At 40.8% G+C, this 20,511-nt stretch overlaps 1 protein-coding gene across 3 annotated transcripts in view; it reads right to left on the bottom strand.

The window, feature by feature from the left end:
• Positions 1-20,511, bottom strand: part of adam12b (ADAM metallopeptidase domain 12b) — a 93,835-nt gene that overhangs the window by 38,814 nt on the left and 34,510 nt on the right. For all 3 annotated transcript variants that reach the window (XM_026189369.2, XM_026189371.2, XM_080287979.1), the window contains exons 4-11: positions 12,675-12,753; positions 8,126-8,202; positions 7,300-7,483; positions 6,507-6,572; positions 5,668-5,739; positions 5,090-5,259; positions 4,527-4,611; positions 528-676 (exon numbers count right to left, since the gene is read on the bottom strand). In XM_026189369.2, the coding sequence (XP_026045154.2) occupies positions 528-676; positions 4,527-4,611; positions 5,090-5,259; positions 5,668-5,739; positions 6,507-6,572; positions 7,300-7,483; positions 8,126-8,202; positions 12,675-12,753 (882 nt within the window). The remainder of the gene's footprint in view (positions 1-527; positions 677-4,526; positions 4,612-5,089; positions 5,260-5,667; positions 5,740-6,506; positions 6,573-7,299; positions 7,484-8,125; positions 8,203-12,674; positions 12,754-20,511) is intronic.

Genomic DNA, 20,511 nt, shown 5'->3' with positions numbered 1-20,511 from the left:
CGTTGAAAGGCACTTCCTAGTTTAAGCGTGACAGGATGTAAACATTAACCCTCACTCCTCGCCCCCTCAGCCGAGCGCTGATGTAAGCTAGCCCCAAACTTCTTTAGGTTGGTGTATGTAGACAACAGAAAGAAAATAGTTCCTACATGAAACTGCTCACGAGTTTTCATTTTTTTTGCTTTTTGAGTAACTAGGTCATGAGTTCTGGAAAAAAAAAAAGACATTGCTGCTGAGATGTTTAAAAGTATTTTTATTGGCACTTGGTGAAATACAAGGCAAGTACTATCTCTTTCCATTACACTCAAGAGAAGGCAGACATTCCTACAGTGAATAACTGTAGAATAACTGGGCTTCTCAAGCAAAACAGTCTAGATGGATAAATGCAGGTGCAGGGGAAAAAACATGTCATATGGATTTTGGCGGGACAAATCAGCTTAAAGCTACAATCTAAATGCAAGTGTAACATTGTAATACAACTGAGGATTTAAAAAACCCAATTAAAATAAAAAAGGTGGCAAAAATCTTACCCTGTGGAGGGGGTCATGATGCAGCCTCCGCGATCAACGGTCATCCTGCAGCCGCAGCCGCGCTCTGGGGTGTCATGGTTCATGCCAAAATTGTGACCCAGCTCATGTGCTAAAGTCACGGCTGCACCCAGCGGGTTGTCGGAGTGATCCTATAATGGACAAAAAAGTGAATCCAACATGGTAAATGTGTACAATTTTGTGCGTTTGACTATGCCTGAAGTTATTTAGGGAAGCTATAAGCGAAGAAAAACAACAAAAAAGTGAACTGAAGTGAATTATCCCTCACAAAAAAAAGCAAAGAAAAGAGGAGAGTTGTCAAAGAAGACCGTTTTTAAGCTGCAGTTTCAAAAAACAGTAACTGTCCACCTTGCTCCTTTTGTCCTTCTCCTATTACTCATTCTCCTCATGGAGGCCGGAATTCATCTGCCATTCCACTACCCCTGCAGACCCAATCATACCTGCTGCCAGTGGAGACAGCTTCTGCAGGAAGTCCCTATAAACCTATCTCTGTGTGACTTGGTGCTGCATTGATAAGCGAGACAAGGGAGACAGAGATGGAGAATGACACGCGCGAAAGAGGAGGAAGTTTCACTTTCTGCTAGTTTTATAGACAGACTTGGTGGGAAGAGCCAGACAGAGATGGGGGGCATTTGGAGGGTAACCGAGATATTAAGTCAGTGTAGTGTATAAAGCATGTGTGCCAAGGTGAACGGGAATGGTAGTAAACAATGACAAATGACTACAATCAAAATGTGTTATTACTTTGCCAAAATTCTGCTGTTAGATAAAATACATCATTTTCCGCAAACTGTAACAAAAAAAAGAAAAGAAAATCACTAACAGGTTTTGACAATCTCCTTTCATTCAGCGCAAAACAGACACATTTTCATGCACAGACTAATGGGCAGCATACATTTCTCACAATGTTATCTGAAAAATGAAACTGATATTACCATTATTTTTCTTTCTGTTAGAAAAAGAAAAAAACACTGATATCAATCTCATGAATGTATAGTACACATGATATAAGCAACAGTAACTCATAAGCTTTATTTTGCATAAAGAAGGAAAACAAAGGGAAAACAGTTCGCCTGACTCTGCCCAAAGGTAGAAAAAATAAGAGAAAAATCACCGACTGTATCATGCATTTTTTTCCAGCTGTGACTCTGAATACAGATTCCTCACTGCATGCCTATGTATGAGTGCCACTAATGCCAAGCAATACATTAACCTCTCTGCAGGTTTACACAGAGATAAGTAATGTAGGTGACTGCTGGCTGCCGATGAGCCTACGCACAAACCTCCAGTATCTCAATATGCTGTGCAGACCAGAGCATTGAGCAGGCAAATTGGTTAATCCAACTTCTGCCATGAGGAGTGCTTGAAATGGGAAAGAAATGTTAGGATAAATGTTTAAACTAAAAGAAAATACAGAAATATCTGTGACAGCAGATAAAACACCACTGATGAATTTTGTAATATTCCTTGAAATGTCTGTGTGTTAATGTGCAAGATTCAGAATTTGTAATTAAGCAAACCTCAGGGAAAAAGAAGGAAGGAAAGAAAGGCTGCCAATTTACTACTGTGCATCTTACCATAGTTCTCTGCCATGCAGCTTATATGAGAAAAATGTCATGCTTCCCTCGAGGACAAGGTCATATGTCAATGTTAAGGACAAGATGAACCACTTCCTGCTGTGATTAAAGATCAGCATCATGGGGAGCTGCACCCTGCTTTTTCACAGCAAGGATGGGAAAACTTTCCTTTGCTACTGTCATGTTTACCAGTGGGTTAGTGCATCTACACTGTGTGTGTGTGTGTGTGTGTGTGTGTGTGTGTGTGTGTGTGTGTGTGTGTGTGTGTGTACGTGTAATTCATAGCTGAGTGCTCCCTCACAAAAAAAGTGTAATATGAGAGTCAACAGCCACAGCCATTACTTTGAAGCTGCTACGAGCTGCTGTTGTAATGGTGAGAATTTGTGGAGATGGTTGCAACCAAGAAATGCTATGATGGGTGTGAAAATAACTCTCAGACGACAATACTGTACCACATAAAAATCATTTACAAAAAGACTTAGGAAGAAAAAAAACATAGCATTGTGCTAAAACAAAAAAGTGAGGCTGCACTGAGGAAGATTAATACATTGTAGCGTACGGTTTGAGAAACAGTTCATCTCCTCTTACTGTCCCCTAACTGCTTACGTGGCCCTTTAATCTTGGTCCAGACCATCTGCTGTATGTAAGTGATGGGGAAACCAAACATCTGGAGAATCCTCAGTACGGCCACGGCCAGAGGAAAACATCTCCATTAATGGGGGACACATCTGGGATGAGGCATAATGGCACTGGGATGATAACCGCTTTGTGATTTGGCGCGGATATCAAGTGCTGTAAAAGGCAGAGGAGCCTAACAGGCGGCTAATTTACTACGTGTCGAAATTCAGTGCACCAGGGGTGCGACACAGTCGTGGGTAAAAATGGATTTTTGATTCAAATGCATGCTGTGCAAGAGCTGACATTCACTCACAGATAGATCAATTCATCACATAAAAATGTAAATGCGGTTCTGTTCGAAAGTCGAGGTCCTTTGATTTAATCCTGTGCCCCACCAATTCTACTAGCAACTCTTCATTGGCACCCTGTTAGCTCTGGAAATGAATTTAAAATCCTTCTCCCCACATACAAGGCCTTGAATAATCAATCAACAATCTTAAATACCTCTTAGTACCATATTACCCCAATAGAGCACCTTGCTGTCAGACTGCAGGCTTTCTCGTGGTTCCTGGAGGTTTTAAACGTAGCTATCAGGCCCCTCTCCTCTGGAAACAGCTCCCAGTTTGGATTTAGGAGACAGCATAAAGCATATAGTTAGGGCTGCTATAGACTTAGGCCTCCTATGATACACTGAGCATTGAGTTGACTCCACTTGACTCTTTTCATTCCCCAGGTGAGAATGCCATTAAGTTTTTTCTTTTCTCTCACATAGTTTGCATTTTGTCCCGTTTCTTTATGCTATCCTTTGTTTTTTCTCTATCCCATCACAAACAGTCACAGCAGATGGCTGCCCCTCGCCGAGTCTGCTTCTGATGGATGGTGTCTTCCTGTTAAAGGGGAGTTTTTCCTTCCCACCATCGCCTAATGGTTGCTTATAGCGGATCACCTGATTGTTAGTGTTTCTCTTTAACAGAATGATTCACAGCACCTTGTGGCAAATGCCGTTGTGATTTGATGCTATATAGATAGAAAGTGAACTTTCAGCCTGCACTGGACTCATTCAGGAGTGACCCCTGCTTGTCATTGCAAACAGAAGCTCCACACACATCACTGATAAACTGGAGAGTCACACTGAAAACGTCTAGTAATTACCACATAAAAGAGCAGCATCAGTTTAACCTTCCGCCCACCTTTACTCATGTTCCCTCATTGATAACTGTCCTCTCTTTCATTCCAGTAGCTGAAATGACAATTAGCCACTGGTATCACTGAATTTCTTTCCATTTGTGATCGAAACACCAGGTCACCAAAGCTTTCAGTACCTGTCCAGCTTTAGAAGAATTTTACGACGGATTGTTGTTTGATGAATGCTGACCTTGACAGAAAGCCAGTTTAACACGTGGGTCTGAAAGAGGCATTTGAGTTGCAGCGCAAAAGATTGATTGCACGACTGTTAGACTTCAAATAGCAACAGTGTGCGTGCCTGCAGAGCAATCCTTCTAAGAGTACACATTTTACATATTGTTATGTGCAAGCTGATGTTTGTGGTAATGTTAATGTAAGGGAGGGCCAACACAAATGTCATCATGTTTTAAAGCAAGACTTCCTGGCAGGCTTGTCTGCAAGTGCCCTTCCAGCAAACAATGAACACCTTTTCTGTGTAAATCGGGGCTGGATTGTGTTAGCCTAGTGAATCTGAACAATGTCAACACTGATACAATCAGGCTACGCAGAGGAAAGGGAGGGTGGAGGCATGCTGGGAGTAGTAGGAAGATTTTACACTCACCATGACAATACCTCCAGACTGCTCAGCAGTGCACATACTCATAATGGGTGCCATGCCAATGGTGGTGCCCTGGAAGTAAACCCCACTGCCAAGGAGAGAAGTAGGAGACGGAACTTTTAGAGGAGAAAACTGCTGTTACATGTTTATAGTAATGGTATAAGTGAAAAACTTCAATTTTACCAATTAGTTTTCCAAATATCAGGCCAGATATGATTGTTTAATCATATCACACCTGTCAGGAGAATATGTCATTGTTTCAGTCTGTCTTTTTGTTAGCAGCACTGTTAAATTCTACTAACAAATTCAATGCATTACATTTTCAATCCAGGAATTTATGCCCTAACATAACCAGGTAGGCTATCATATCTTCTTAACCACCAAATGGAAATAGTAAAAACAGGGAAATATAAGCTTGATGTGAAAATGAAAGGATTCAGATGAAAATCTCAATCCTGATTTCTGTTTGGGTCCATTCCCTGGTGGATGTATGTGGTCTCACCCCTACATCATGCAGTCTAGGTGCAAATATTGGACTGATTACATTTAATAATTTAGATGTCCACCTTATAAGTTGAGCATTGTCGTGAGGTTTCTGGGGAAGCAGTTTGACTTTCCTCCAGTCTAAGAACTCGTGCAGGGTGGTGAAGGGATCTTGGGTGATGGGACATTTATCAGAGTCGCTCCACACCTCCAGACCCACAAGGGCCACCCGGATGTTCAGGGCCCTGTAGAACTGCACAGAAGATTTTAATAAGAATGGAAAAGCATGGAGAAAACACAAATGCCCATAAGACTGTTACATAAGTGAGACTGTTTACTGGGGTTTTACCTTTGTTCACTCAATTAATTGATGTATGATTCTTTTCATCCTAGCAAGCCTAATCAATCACACGTTGCCTTATTTTTCTGACAGTATAAGATCATGTCTTTGCCATTTCCTTAAAGTAAATCTATCTGCCTACGCAGCGTGTAAGCTATAGAGACACAGCTCAGGCAGTGGTGTTAGGCAGACTAAAGTCAGCTGCTTTAGTAGGAAATTAATATATCACGCAGACGTGCCATTAATCTCTGCTGCCAAAAATATTTCTATTTTAAAAAGGTGATTTATCCCTCCTGTGCAAAGGGGTGGAGGATGTTTTACCTTGTCCACATAATTGGCTATCTCTACCAGTCTCTGCTTCACCTTCTCCAAGTCCTTTCCTTGTTTCTGAAACTGAAAACAAAAATGCATGTAATCAGTGGAAGAAATTACACTCGCAAATTGTGAGTGTTTCATGAGGACATAAGAGACCGTCATTTCCAGAACATAGAAAAAAATCCTCAAACCACAACAAAGGACACAGAAAAGCAGTGATTTGTATGAATGAGTTGAAATATTCACTGGCACTACATTTTTCTGCGTGTTGGGCAGGTTGTCAAGCTGTGACCATCTGGATCTAGAAAAATCTCCTAGTGTTAGAGAGGCGAATGGCATGGCCACAGGGAGCAGGTATGCTGGCAGATACGACAGCTTGCAAAGCTTTGGATCCAAATTGCAGCTCAAGTCAGACCTTCCAGTTTTACCCTTCTGTGCATCCAACTGCACCGATGCTGGACTGTATATCTAAGCCTAACAACATACTTGATCCCTTATCCTTCCTTTCATTTCCTTTCCTCCCATTCAGGTCAGTGGCATTAGCAGAGGGCTGTCAAGAGGAAGCCCCACAAATAGCTCTTCAGTGCTTATGGGAGACTATTCACTATCCGCATGGTTTTTCCCCGTTTCCTGTCTGCTCTGCTGGGAAATTGAAAAAAGAACTTCCTGTCAGAAAAGAGACCACACTGCTTGTTGCACACTCATCCCTCTCTGCAGCTCCAGTGGGATCTATTCCATAGTTACTACAGCTCATGCTTATACCACAAAAGGATTGTGGGCTTTCAGTGTGTCGTCTCTGCTGGTCAAAAACTGCATTTGCGAAGAGAGGCAAGTAGGTGCATTACCTCTCTGTTGTCTGCAACAATGATCAGCTCGACATATTTGGTTGTCTTCTGAGCATGCCTTTTATGCTGTGATAAAAACAAAGATGGGAAAAGTTCGACAGTTATTAGGAAATGCGTAGAAGATCAAGACACCATTTCTGTCATTTCTTACCGCTTCTACTTAAAAGACTTAAGATGAACCTTTAAAAACTGCAACAGCTAAAAAAAGGTATTTTATTTACATTCTTGCCAAGAGATAGATGAGAAGATAACACTTAAACGTCTGTTCACTAAATATAAAGATATAACCTGGTATCTATTCTGGTATCTGGTTTTAGCCTGCAGGCTAAAACACTGCAAATCAGGCTTTGTCCCAGCTGATATTCAGAAATATTTCCTTTAAAAAAAACAAACAAAGATGAGATAATCTATCTAATTAAGTACTGTATATAGGCAAGTTTCACTCCCTAAGTCAGACAGAGTTCTTAATGCTTGGAAATAGGGGCAGATGGATGCTGCACCTGCTCAATGCATAGCACTGGCCAAACCTTCTGCATGAGCCCTTGACTCTGTGCTCCCAACGCTGATAAAATGAGTGTCAAACCCAAGGCAACACCCTGAGGGAACTCATCCAGACAAGAATGCTTGCCAATATACTCATCTTGGTCAAACGCCCATTTATCTTTGATCAGTTCAATGATAGGCCTAACCTTCAGACTCGCTTAATGGTGAAAAACTGCAAACCAATAATGTAGCTTAGTCGCTTTATCCAGTGACACTGTGATAAAAAAGAAAAACCCAGTAATAATCTCACCCTTGTGTGGAAGGACTTGAAGGGGCTTTCAATGTGGTTTTCAACTGAGGACGTGTTGAAGCTGTGGCCGCATGTTCCGGGGGTCAGTCTGAGCTCTTCCACTCGGTAAATGAAGTGAACTCCGGTGTCATCGCCAGACACAGGCTCGATGATAAATGTCTTGTTTTCAAGTGCGATGAAGCCTCTGCGGAGACAACAGGATAAGTCGGAAAACAAAACCTCAAAGCATGACCAGTCTCTCAAATGCAGAGTTTGATTAAATGGGCTCTCTCTAATGGAATACATAACTGGGGCGGCTCTTTTCCTGCAATCCCACTTTTACTAAAACCAGATGTTGTTTTGTTTGAGAAAAAGACATTTTTTTTAAAGACTCACATCTTTTAATGTCAGATCAGAAATATATACCACACATTAATAACCAAACAAATCTAAGTGGTCCTTATGGGGAAACTTAACATTTTCTGTTCCCAAAATGCTTCCTTGCTGTTGGATTAAGCAGAACAGATGAAAATGTGCATGCCTAATACTTCAGTTTAAATACAACTTTGGATTGTGGTTCATTTTGTAGCAACAGCAAGATTATAATTACTGCCCAAATGAGTCCAGACATTTACTGGATCCCACCGTGAGTAAAGACAATGAGGTGTGACATTTCACCAATTCCTACGAGTCACACCAACTCACTGACAGCACGCTTAAGGGCTTAAGAGAGATGGGCTGCTGTGCTGAGCGACTTAAATAAATATAAACATTGGAGTGGCAAATAGCACTTAAAGGGCAGTGTAGTGATGCTGCTTGAATGCAAAATGATGCCTGAGATTCTTACCGAAGGCCTGAGCAGGCACTGAGGGTAACGTCAGAGCTGGGATGTGCCTGCACTTCCCCGTGGTAGTAGCAGTGATTCTAAAAGAGAGTTTTTTTTGTTACATGTTGGAAATAAGAAACACTTTTAAAGAAACAAAGTGTGATATAAAATGTGTCATGCTAAAAAAAGCAGAAGAAGAAAGCAGCTTGTCACATTCCTCTCGCTGTACTGACGCTCTTACCTGACTTCAAAAGAGCAATACAGTACAAAAGACACTGGGACTATGCTGATGCTGTCCCAACTCGTGTTCATTTAAATTAGCATGCTCTGAAGAAATCTGTCTACACTCCCTCTCTATAAAAACAGGTCATTTAAAATTAATGCAACTTATAAAGTTGAAGAGAAAGCAGAAAAAATTGGCACCCATGGGAGGTGACAGTAACATGGTAATTGTTCGCCTTTCGTTAATCCATCAGACTGCTCTAGTGGAAGGAAATGGGGACATTTAAGGCTCCTCAGAAACAGTGAAAACGCTGTTGTCTGACCACAAGGAGAACAGAGGAAATGACTCTCATTAAGAGGGAATACAGACCTCCATTTACTGTCTAGTAGCACTCAAGCCCTTTTAAATCAACTGTCATTCCCCACTACAATGACCATTTCTCATTCCCTGTACTGAACTCCAGTAAGAAGAAATCTGGGGTGGGATTTTTACAAAAAGATGAAGTGAAGAAACTCCCATTTAACAAGTTCACTACAAGGTAATGAACTGGTAATGGATTTGAGAATCATTAGATTAAGGATAAAAATAGAACAGCTATAAAGGCTCTGTGCTCAGGCTGCGTTTGACCTAGCAAGGTTCACCTTTTACAAAGGATAACATCAGGTACAGTTAGTGACTGTCTCTGTGTCTCTGACGTTTTTACAGCAGCTAAATGTTGAGTGACTAAATACTCAAATGAAAATACAGAACAGATAATACGGTCATATGAAAAACAAAGTTTTCACCTTAAGCTTTAATTTGTATCATATTTCATATATTCAGGATTTTTTTGGCAACTTATTCCTTAAAACCGTATTATGTCATTTATTTAAGTTTTTGGGGAAAACAATGACACTGATGATGCAGATATCTAAAAACTGATGCATTAAATATAATACACTGGGCATTTAGAGGTTAAAAACATGGAATAACATCCTTTGGACACCTGAAACCAAAGTGGAGATGTTTTCTTACGGTGTTTGGTGAAAACCAAACACGGCGTATCAACACAAACACCCCATAGCAGCTGGCAAACAATGGTGGATGGGTGATGATTTGAGCGTTTTCTTTCCAGCCACATGACCTGTGCGCTTTGCAGTCGCTGAGTTTAGCATGAATTCCTCTGTATACCAAAGTGTTCTAGAGTTAAACGTGAGGCCATTTGTCTGACAGCTAAAGCTTTGAAAGTGGGTCATGCAACAGGGCAGTGATCCCAAGCAGTGCAGCAAAGCTACAACAGAATGTCTGAAAAAGAAAAGAATCAATGCGTTGCAATGGTCAATGTGCAGACCTCAACCGGACCTGAAATGCTGGGGCAGGACCTTAAGTGTGCTGTGCATAAACCAATACCCACGAACCTCAATGAACTGAAGCAAGACTGTAAAGAAGAGTTATTGCTGGTTCTACAAGCCTTTGAATCATTGGTGTACTTATTTATTCACAGTGCTACATAAATCCCTGTGAAAACTTTCTTTTTCACATGACTGTAAATCACAGTCAACCTCTTGGTATCTAAGTTATTCATTTCCTTAAAGTTGTTAGCTGACATGCACTGCATTGTTCCAAATTGAGTTAGGTATTCTAACCAAAGACAGACAAGAACTGAATAATGTTTTGTTAAGCAGCATGAAATAATGACCCACTGCTAAGCTGCTTAAGGAGTCAATTTACATCCTAAATTAGAGGTCAGGTCAGGTTTAGGTGTGGGCTTGCATGCTAGAAGAGTAGCAAATGTTTTTAAATCATTTGCATATGAAAAATATATAGAAATGCAGGTTCAGTACAGCACATTCATTGCCACTGAATCGGGTAACACTTGTTCAGCAGGTACTGAAGGTCTCCAGTCTGTTAGAATTCTTCTTACATCCACCAATGAAGGATTAAATGATAAAAATTTAAACTGTGGGGAAACTGGCTAAAAAGTGTCCCCAGTGTCCACGATCCAACTAGGCAGCAAAAAGGGCAAGAGGCTGTGAACCAGAGGTGTGGACTCGAGTCACATGACTTGGACTCGAGTCAGACTCGAGTCATTAATTTTATGACTTTAGACTTGACTTGAAAAAATGTTCTAAGACTTGTGACTTGACTTGGACTTTTACACCAATGACTTGGGACTTGAATTGGACTTGAACCGGTTTACTTGAAAAGACTTGATATTTTACCCCAAATGTAAAATTTAACATGCATATTATATAGAGATTGAAAATGTGAGGTCATTCACGGGTAGAACCGCAAAGGATTCTGGGAACTCGTGGCAAGCGGTACTAGCGCACGCAGGCTTTCAATTAAAATCAGTTATACAGCGATAAAAAGAAACACAAAAATGTCAAGAAGCCGTTGTATTATTAACTGCAATAGCCGGTCGCATGACAGCCACGGGAAGCCGACGGGTAAAGAGATCGGTTGTTATCGGATTATGTCGTTGAAGAGAAATTGTTCAAGCCATGTTTCCGAAGTAACAAAGACGCGACGGATGGCCTGGATTGCAGCCATTCAAAGACCAAATATAACGTCCCAGAACACTCCAGCTCACAGGTTAGTCTGCTCCAAGCATTTACACGAAGGTCAGTGTTTTTTAGTAGTTAATACGTCATTTTCATAACATAATTGGTGATATAGGTTACAAGCAAGTCTGGCGCTGAACAGAAATTGTCGCGCTATGCTCCTTTATTTATTGTGCATAAATAGTGAATTGTCCTGACACAATATTGCGTTTCGCTTCTGTTATTATGGTACATTGACAAAAACATATACTTTTATTCACAGGATAAAACAGGTTTTTTGTATCACTAATTGCCCAGTGCGATTACAGACTGCGGTAAAGTGAGCCGTCATTTGTGAGCCGCGGTCAAGCCAGCCGCCTCCTATCCGCGCGGTGATTACAGCATACAATATTGTTGTCACTGCTACATTTCTGTGATGCTACCAGAAATTATTTCCACTACTAATTAATTACCGTTGAGCTCAAAGGTCCTATTAATAAACGGTTAAGGAATGTGTATTTATGACGACAATTTGTGAGACTGGTAAACTTATGATACGTACGATGGTCTTTCGTTCTACACGGTGCATTTCAAGGTCCTGCACCCATCCGGCGGTAAACTGTACCTGGGCTTGTTGCAGTGACCTGAAGTTACTAAACTTCATGAGTGTATGCACTCACTCCAAGAACCGTATAATTATAAATATGCATATAAATATGCTACGATGAGATAGCTGACTTCATCTAACTAGCAAATGTTGTCCAGGCTACGTTGGTGATACAGTTTTTTTTAATGTGTATGATATTTTTGTCATGCGATTTTAAAGCTGGTCCTACAACCGCATCCAAGAATAACATGCAGCTTATCTCAGAACTGTCGGTGAAAATTATTCTAGGAGCTAGGTTTAATTGAGCTGCATTTTAAAGAGGTGCAATTTCACAATTTGTGTATATTTTCTAAGTTCACTATTTTGTCATGTGTTGAGAAAAACACAGATTTAAAAATTACATGGTCTAATATTTACATTTAGCATAACTGCAACATTATTTTTTCGTTTTTTTTTTTAAAGACTCGAAAGGACTTGAAATTCAAAGTTTCAGACTTGTGACTTGACTCGGACTTTTACACCAGTGACTTGAGACTCGACTCTGACTTGCCTGACATTACTTGAGACTTGACTTGAGACTTGAGGATAAAGACTTGAGACTTACTTGAGACTTGCAAAACAATGACTTGGTCCCACCTCTGCTGTGAACTATGTTAAAAACAAAATAAAACAGCTTTTTTATAAAGGATCAGTTGTGCTATTTTTTTCCTGAGCCACATAAACTGATTTCAACCATCCATGTGTCACACTAAAAAGCCTTGAGAAGTACTTTCTCTGTTTCCAAAGACTAGCGAGCACTTCGCCTCGCACAGCTAGCATGAACACAGCATAAAACAAGCAGTCAAGAATAAACCATCTGCTAAAAGGGGATTCCATAATAAAATCCTGATGGCAATGTTGGCTGAAAAACTACCAGCATGAAACACAGCTTATCATCAAGTAGGCCACGGGATAGAGTGTGTTCACCAACAGTGGGAGGCTTTCAAATACAAACTCGACCACATGGAAGCAATTAAAAAAAAAAAAAAAAAAAACGACAACAAAACTCATTTCTGTCCTAGATTTGATTTTAAATGAGTAAAGCTGATTCTCTGGAAAAAGAAAAAACTCGTCTGTCTTTGTGAGTTTTTAAAGGGTCACTTTTTACAACGTGACTGTGCAGCATCGCTGAACATCAACTTGACCATAAATGTCAAAAGCACTCCAACGCTGCCCTACCGTGAAGTTGTGAGCACCGGTGACTGCACTTCCATCCTCCCGGTAATGTGTCTCGGTGTAATGGCTGGCAAAAAGACCCCTAAGAAGAGAACATGACAAGAGCATAAAAAACCCATTTATTTACTCATCGATTAGAAAAAAGAAGACTTTGTTTTCAGACTACCGAGAGGACTTGACCCTCAGTTGACTTTATATGTAGATTGCTTGTAAGGATTTGGGGGATGATGTGGATGAAACACTTAGCAGTCCGAGGCGGGGAGAGACTTGATTTTCTGTAAATTTATTATGTGATTCATAAGTGTCCTTGAATCCCCTGGCATTCAGCATGAACAAGTTGAACCAAATGCTGATGTCATTTCTCAGCATGCGTGAGTGTGTATCTGTGCATATCTTTTCAACTGTGTGTCACTTGTGTGTGTGTGTGTGTGTGTGTGTGTGTGTGTGTGTGTGTGTGTGTGTGTGTGTGTGTGTGTGTGTGTGTGTGTGTGAGAGAGAGAGAGAGAGAGAGAGAGAGAGTGTGGGTGTGCTTTCCTCTACAGGCCATGAACAGATGGACATGGAGAGACCCACCCTGAGCATTGGCAAAGGAGCAGCAGGAACACCCATTTTTTGCAGCTGTATACTCAGATTGACATCAGGCAGGATGATCTCAGGATGTGTGTGTGTTAGAGTGCATTAGAAGAAGAGAGGGAGGTGGAAATATCCAGAAAACAAACAATACGTTTTGCAAGTCTGACGTGTATTATCCTAAAGGTGATTATATGGCAAAAAAGTAACAGAGGAGACTTAAAAACTAGATCACACACATACCCCACAGTGCTGTGCCAGCTCACGCAAATCGCATGTACCACAAACCAGAATTAGATGAGACGAGTGGCAACGGTGAGGCATTAAGCCAATAGTGGGGTTTTTTCTTCCGTTCTTCAGGTCCATTTAATGTCTTATCTGGATATTTACAGTTAATTATTTTATCACCCGTTTATAGGAAGATCAATCCTCTGTGCCCCGAGCCTGACCACATTTAAACTTCATTAAATACTTATTATCGCTTTAATGTGCCTTATCACGCCATTAGCAAGCTCTAAACCAAATCTGATAAGCCGAGCGGCCAGTAATCACTTTGAAGAGCCCGGTACGTCTCATAAAAATTTGATGACACATCAGAGGATGCTGCATGCTTCTCGGAAAAGCCCAAAATATGTATCTTAATAGTGAACGCTTAACAGTGGCGCTCGGAAACAGCCACAGCACAATTATAGGAAACGAAACGGCTCAGTTTCCCGTAAAGATGGGATTTGTGTCACGTGAGCGGTAATTCCAAGCAAATGCTCTCGTGCTGTATTTTTTTGGGACATGTTGGGAAAGCCAGCTTAGGGGCAGTGTGGCCGCCGGGACTGAGACACACGCTGCGGAAAAGCTGCAGGATTTACATGATGGAATCTCCCTGTAATCAACTTGTTGGCAAGAGTACACAGAGTTTATGAGGCCATGAATGTTTACTGTGCGTTTGCAGAGAATTTCCTCACTAGTTATCTTGCAGCTCAGTTGGTGCGTATCTGTGTATCTTACACTGCTGAAGACCGTTTCATGCTTCTGATTCTCACTGTCGCAGCGCTCTAACGTTGTGTCGTGTATCTGACCCAGTACGCAGAATACTCATGTTTGTAACTAAAACACAGCTACCTAAGGAAGAAAGTGTACACTTCCATATAATTAAGCAATTTTTACTGGCGCCAACAGCCCACCTCTGTCGTCAATCAATTTTCCATGATTATGCTGCAAAAGACAAAGTGTTGACATTTTTGAATCATGTGGAAAATAAATCCATCTTTTACTTGTCCTTATTCCACATGAGAAAAATGACGGCATACTGTGAGGATTGATAATTTATTCCGTAGCTGTTACTGATGAATAAGTTGCAGGATGTTTTATGCTCTGCGGGATGACTCTGTGTCTACACCACTATATTACACCTCCACAAAGAAAAACACATTTTCTTTTTCATTTTCATTCCTGTAATTGTTTAAGTCAATAACCACAGATTCTGTGGTCCTAACTGTGTGTTGCGATTCATTAGACACAGTGTAGTATCTAATTAACAGCCCACTAATGGCCGCCCAGGTTAATTGTGATAAATGACGGGCTGTTTAACAGCACCCCTGGGAGGCAGAAAATAATATTTGTCTTAAAGAATAATCTCCCATCTTACATGCGCCTCCTTAGATTTAATTTAACTTTTCTGAAATAACTGCATGAATTATTGATTGTCTCTAAAAAGCCAGATGAATAGCTTTCCACAGCTGCCTTTTGAGGCTAGAGTGCTGCTCATGCGTGTGATGTTTAAATATAATTAGGAGCATGATTCACTATTTGGAAAGGACCTTCCAGTAAATCTAAATCAAGACTCCCACATATGTTTGCAAGAACGCTCATTGTGTTGCTGAAATAGCCGATCTGGCCTTCGAAATCTGACGTCCCGCGACGTCTCTGATGAACATACAGCACTTTTGTGTTTCCATTCCATCTGCTGGCATAAGTGGAACGCTACACTATATCTTACACAACAACTGAGGCTGGCAGCGATAGGACTAGCACAATGCAGGGACAATACAGACAAGGACAGCATAAAAACTCATTACGGCAGACCACAGAGGACCCTTCTTCATTTTAGAGGCATAAAACAAACTGGCAGATGTTATTTTCTGCCATATCTGAAATTACAGGAGATAGAACTATTGTTGTCTCTGAATTGAGCAAGTATTTTGATGAGTTTTATTTAAAAAGAACAAATCAAATCAAACAGACAAAGAGTCGCTACAACGGTGTGATCGATGAACCGGAAACTAAACGCATCACTCGCTGTTTACACAGATCGATGTTTATAATAACATCTTTCTCTCTTGATCCAGCCAGTACGACGTTCTGTGCAAGTGCAGAAACTCATTTACATACATGTGACTGTGTCTCATGTAATAATTCACCATTACACAAATCCCCTTGAGCATGGAACCATTTGAGAGCAATGTGGCTCTTCTTGCAGCCTCTCTACTTCCTTTGAAGAGTGCTAACTTCAGTGATTTCTTTTAATCCCCTCTCCCCCACAAGCCTAACCCCTAAGCCTTCCTATAGCTGCTACTTATGGTAGCATATGCTAAACTCCAAAAAGAGCAGACTACTACAGAAGCAGAGGCAGATGAAGACGAGAGAGGAACTAAAGAGGTGTGGCTGACAAGTCTAATTCTATTTCCACATACGGCTGCGTTCCAAATTGATTTACATACAGCTCAGTGTGCCTTCAGCTAAGGCTTGGCCGTGGCTGTGGCTGTGAGTGCACCGGAGTGTACAAGCCAGCAAAACCAGAGAAAACTAGGGAGAAACAGTGGTGAGGGTGGGAGGAGTGAGGGAAGCAAACAAACAAAAAAATTCCCTGAACTACATAATTAAAGAAAAGCCTTCCTTTAATCTTCTTTACTGGCTTCATAAAAGAGTCATCGTGTCCATTTCTGCATTACTTTCATCTTTGTTGTCTCACTGAAATTTAAGGTGTCGGGTCAAAATGTGGGTGAGGATATCATTAACGTTGGGGGGTACGGAGAAATTTAAAATGACATCTGATGATAGCATCTGATGATTCGGAAAAATGCCAAACTTATTACATATTCAACTTTGGGGAAGAGGACTGTCTGTTCAGAAACTGATGCGAGCCATGTAATAGCTGTTGAGACATTTCGCACTGAAATAAAAATGACCTAAGATAATGTGTGGGCAACATTTGTGCAGCATTTTAGAGCTGTATAATAATCTTAGTTTGTGTGTTTCCAGTGTTATTGTGATAATGTTTGCTAACTTTACAGGTGCTGCTACTGTAGGTCAAATATTTTCTTCTTTAATTGCAGATCACAATGGAAGCTAATCTAATGAACTGGTACTTATATAGTGTATTTCTAGCACTTTCTTACTTCATGCCTCATTCATCCATTCACACACACATTCATAAAAGTGATTTTTCCTAACCTAACATTCACACACTCACACCCTGATGGGGTTCAGCATCTTGTCCTTTCCTTGGAAGAGCCAGGGATTGAAGCACCAACCTTCCGATTAGCAGATGACTAAATCAAACAGACAAAGACTCTAAATCCTGAGTCCGAGTCACCCCAATCTAATCTAATTTATAAGGATTCATCACCAGGGAAAAATAAATATCCGTGCCAAACTTTGTGCCAATTCAACAAGCAGCTGTTAGGATATTTTGATGCCAAGAGGTCATTTATATGGATCAATATCCATACAGACTTTCATGACAAACTACCTTATATTTCTTAAAGTTATTAAACTAAAAAGATCCAACCAGCATACGTTGAGACTCTTACCAGCCGGGCAAAGGATTGGGTCTCATAGTAACACTTACAGTACCACCATAAGCGAAACTAAAGAGTCACATTCATGGATGAGCAGACTAAGATTTTCCATTATATATGCTCCAGCAGGCACTGGATGAATATCAAACATGCTGGCTGATGGGGCAGGCCTATTTAAATATTGACTGACCAAAGCAAAGATAGCTCCTTAATGAGTCAAGATCTCTCTTTGCTTAGGAAGAAGTCACAGAGGGAGCAGCTGCTTGACTATTAAAAAAATCCTGCAGCGAGTCCTCAGAGGTCCGCATGATGACACTTTTTCCTAAAGTGCCCCTGCACATACAAATGATTAAATCTCCGAGTGGCCGTGTCCACAACTTACAAGCAAAGTTGATTTTTCATATCTGAATACTCTTTCATCCTTCTCCGTTGCCAAGATGGTTCAGACAGCCCTGCCTGTCTGTCTGTGTCCCTCACCTCAGGCTTCATGGCATTGTGTGCTCAAAGTGGCGCCTAAGGCAACTGAAGTCATCACATCAGTAAAGTAAACCGCAGAGGGAAAAACATTATTCCCTGTGCTTGAAAGCAGAGGAGGGTGATGAATCATGGCAGGGGCACAGTTAGTAAAGGTTGCCACTCTTGCTCTCACACGCTCTAAAAATAACAGAAATCACAGGTAAAAAAACAGAAATATCTCATAATAAACTCTAAGAAACTTTTTCCTGAACATGACACTTCAATTGCCATACAGTTTCTTTCCCGACTGTTTGAGTTGTTACCCGAGAAAACGAGGATTGTAGGCTGCATAAATGAGGAATATCAGACACGAATAAGAGGAAATAATGGTAAAGCTGTCTTATCTGTTTCCTTGGGGAATAAGAGAAGTCTGGGGGGTTGGTGACTGATGGGAAATGGAGAGGCTCTTTAAAAAAAAATGATGTCTCTGATCACACAAATTCATGCAGATATCCATACTGGATTAACCCCCTCTCCTGATCACTTTAAAGCATGAGTGAAAGGTGATCGTATTACTGTGCAGCAGGTGAGGTTTTTAAGCACTCAGTGATAATGGAGTCACTTTCTTCATTCTGAATAAGCTTCTCCCTCTGAAACCCAGCATGTCCTTTTCAAGTCTAAAGGGTTTTATTTTCTTTTATAGCCTGATGAAGGGTAACCTTATCTTTCATGCTTCCGGATATTTCTTCTTTTTAACCACCCATTGCTTTTTTCTTCTTTTTTCCTTGGCATTGCATTTTTTTACTGCTACGGAGTCTTATGAAATGATAACAGAATTTGGATAAAAATGAAAGGCTGCAGGTGCAAAACAAGGATTAAAACGGCTACGGTGTCAAACCCCAAACCTTTTGATATTTCTAATGAAAGCACACTTCAGTTTGGGTGGGAAACATTGCAATTTCTGCTGAAGCGATATCACTGTTATTATTTTTCCTCGCTTGTGAACATAACGCCAAGCACCAGAGCTAACAGGCACAGCAGGGCTGTTAAAGAATGAACTGTTTCACTGCTGCTGGCCCACACGTTCGGAATTTTTAATACCAAAAAATAATTCCCACACTAAACATATTTTTCCTCATAACTGTACAAAGAACATGATGTCATACTCTCCCTGCTCCCATTAAAGGGGGAATACATTTTCAAATCAGTGTGAGGGGAAAAGTGCTCATCTACAGCACAGCAAGAGTGAGCCCTGTGCACAATTTCAGGGCAGTCCTCTAACTTCTCTCTGGCTATGGTTTGCTGCTAAAGTGCAGGCCCGACCTGTCCATCTTATGCAATATTAGCCTCTGGTGTTTGCATCTTCTCTACATATCGCGCCACTGAGGCTGTTTGTTGTAATTAATGCACCGAGTTCACGCAGCTAAACATTAGACTGCTTGTGAAATGTGCGGCTAAAGGAGCTCATGAATTCTTTATAACCCTAACAAAGGAGTACAGATTATTTCTGGGCACGAGATGATGATGGCACAAACTCAAAATGCTTGGAGGCAAGATCTGTGCCACCAATGTGCAGCGAGCCATAAACACTTTATATCATAAGATGTTAGCAAAATATGCTTTCAGTGGAAGAGCATATAGAGATTATATGTTAAAAATCCATTCTTAACATCCTTGTGACCAGAGGATTTGAAGTGTTTTGTGCATTTAGGGGAAAAAAAGTAATAACTTTATAATGTTATTTTCATTCTACTATTTTTCATTCTGCTTTTATTTTTCCTGCTTATCCAGGTCTATGATTCGGGGGGTATCAGTCTAGGCAGAAATGCTCAGACCTCCCGCTCCACAGCCAGCTCTTGCCAGCAGAGCAATATAATCTCTCCGGCGTATCATGGGTCTATACTGGGATCATACCCCAGTTGCCTGAAACACCTCATCCAGAACATATGCTAGTCATATCCCCCCAATTGGCTCCTTTCAGTGTTGAGGAATGGCAGCTCTAATCTAAGCTCCTCCTGAATGACTTTGTTTCTCTCTCTATCTCTAAGAGAAATCCCAGACAGCCTCCTGAGCAAGTTCAGTTGCCCTAGTTTAAGTCACTACTCACACTCTGTGGCAATAGTTGAGTGTAGAAATGTAGATTGACCACTGGATGGACTTGTACAGCATCTACATTAGTGCACACCCCAAAATACCCAAACTCTTCTACTTAGTGCAGCAAGTCACTCCCAACCCAGAGAGAACTCTCCACCCTTTTCTAACTGAGAACCCAGAATACAAGCTGGAGACCATCTGTCAATGAAGCCGACAAAACTACATCATCTGGAAAAGGAAAGACAAGATGCTGAGACCACAGACACCCTCCGCCTCTTGGCTGCACCTAGAAAATTCTGTCCATAAAGGATGTGAAAAGAAACGGTGAAGAAAGGAAACCCTGGAGTGGTACACTCAGTGGGAAGGGCTCTGACTTATTGCCAACAATGCCAAGCTATTTTTCCCTGAAGAGCTCCATAACAATGGACCCATACTACTGAAGCACCACCCAAAGGACACCTCAAGAGACACAGACTTCTCCAAGTCCAAAAAAGACCAGTAGGTTGGTTGGGAAAGAGCTGGTGTACTTACTTCAGCTTTCTATAGTTAGTGTGTGCCATTTTCTATAAGAAAAGAGAGCAGGGAGTAAAACAGTGAAAGCAGAAATGTGTCAAATATATCTTACGAAACTTTATGTGAGCATTATCATTCAAATAGATGAGGGATAGTAGAAAAGAAACCCTAAATAACATCAAAAAATGTAAATAAAAAATGTCTGAATATCTGATAACTGATGACTCAAAATCTCAATTTGTAAATTGTGTCTTTAGCATTTGTCCCAACAAAACACCAAAAAGCCTTCTTCAACATTCCCTCTGGATAGTGAAGCTAATAATATAGATAATTGATGTACATGTACAGAAGCTCACAATCTCCATTAAAAGTTGTGAAAATAAAATGTTCTGAACTCTCTCTGGAAATACTTT

The sequence above is a fragment of the Astatotilapia calliptera genome, chromosome 13, assembly GCF_964374335.1.
Source record: "Astatotilapia calliptera chromosome 13, fAstCal68.1, whole genome shotgun sequence".
Classification (NCBI taxonomy): Eukaryota; Metazoa; Chordata; class Actinopteri; order Cichliformes; family Cichlidae; genus Astatotilapia; species Astatotilapia calliptera.
Note: the sequence above shows the minus strand (reverse complement) of the source record. Positions and strands in the feature narration are given on the sequence as shown.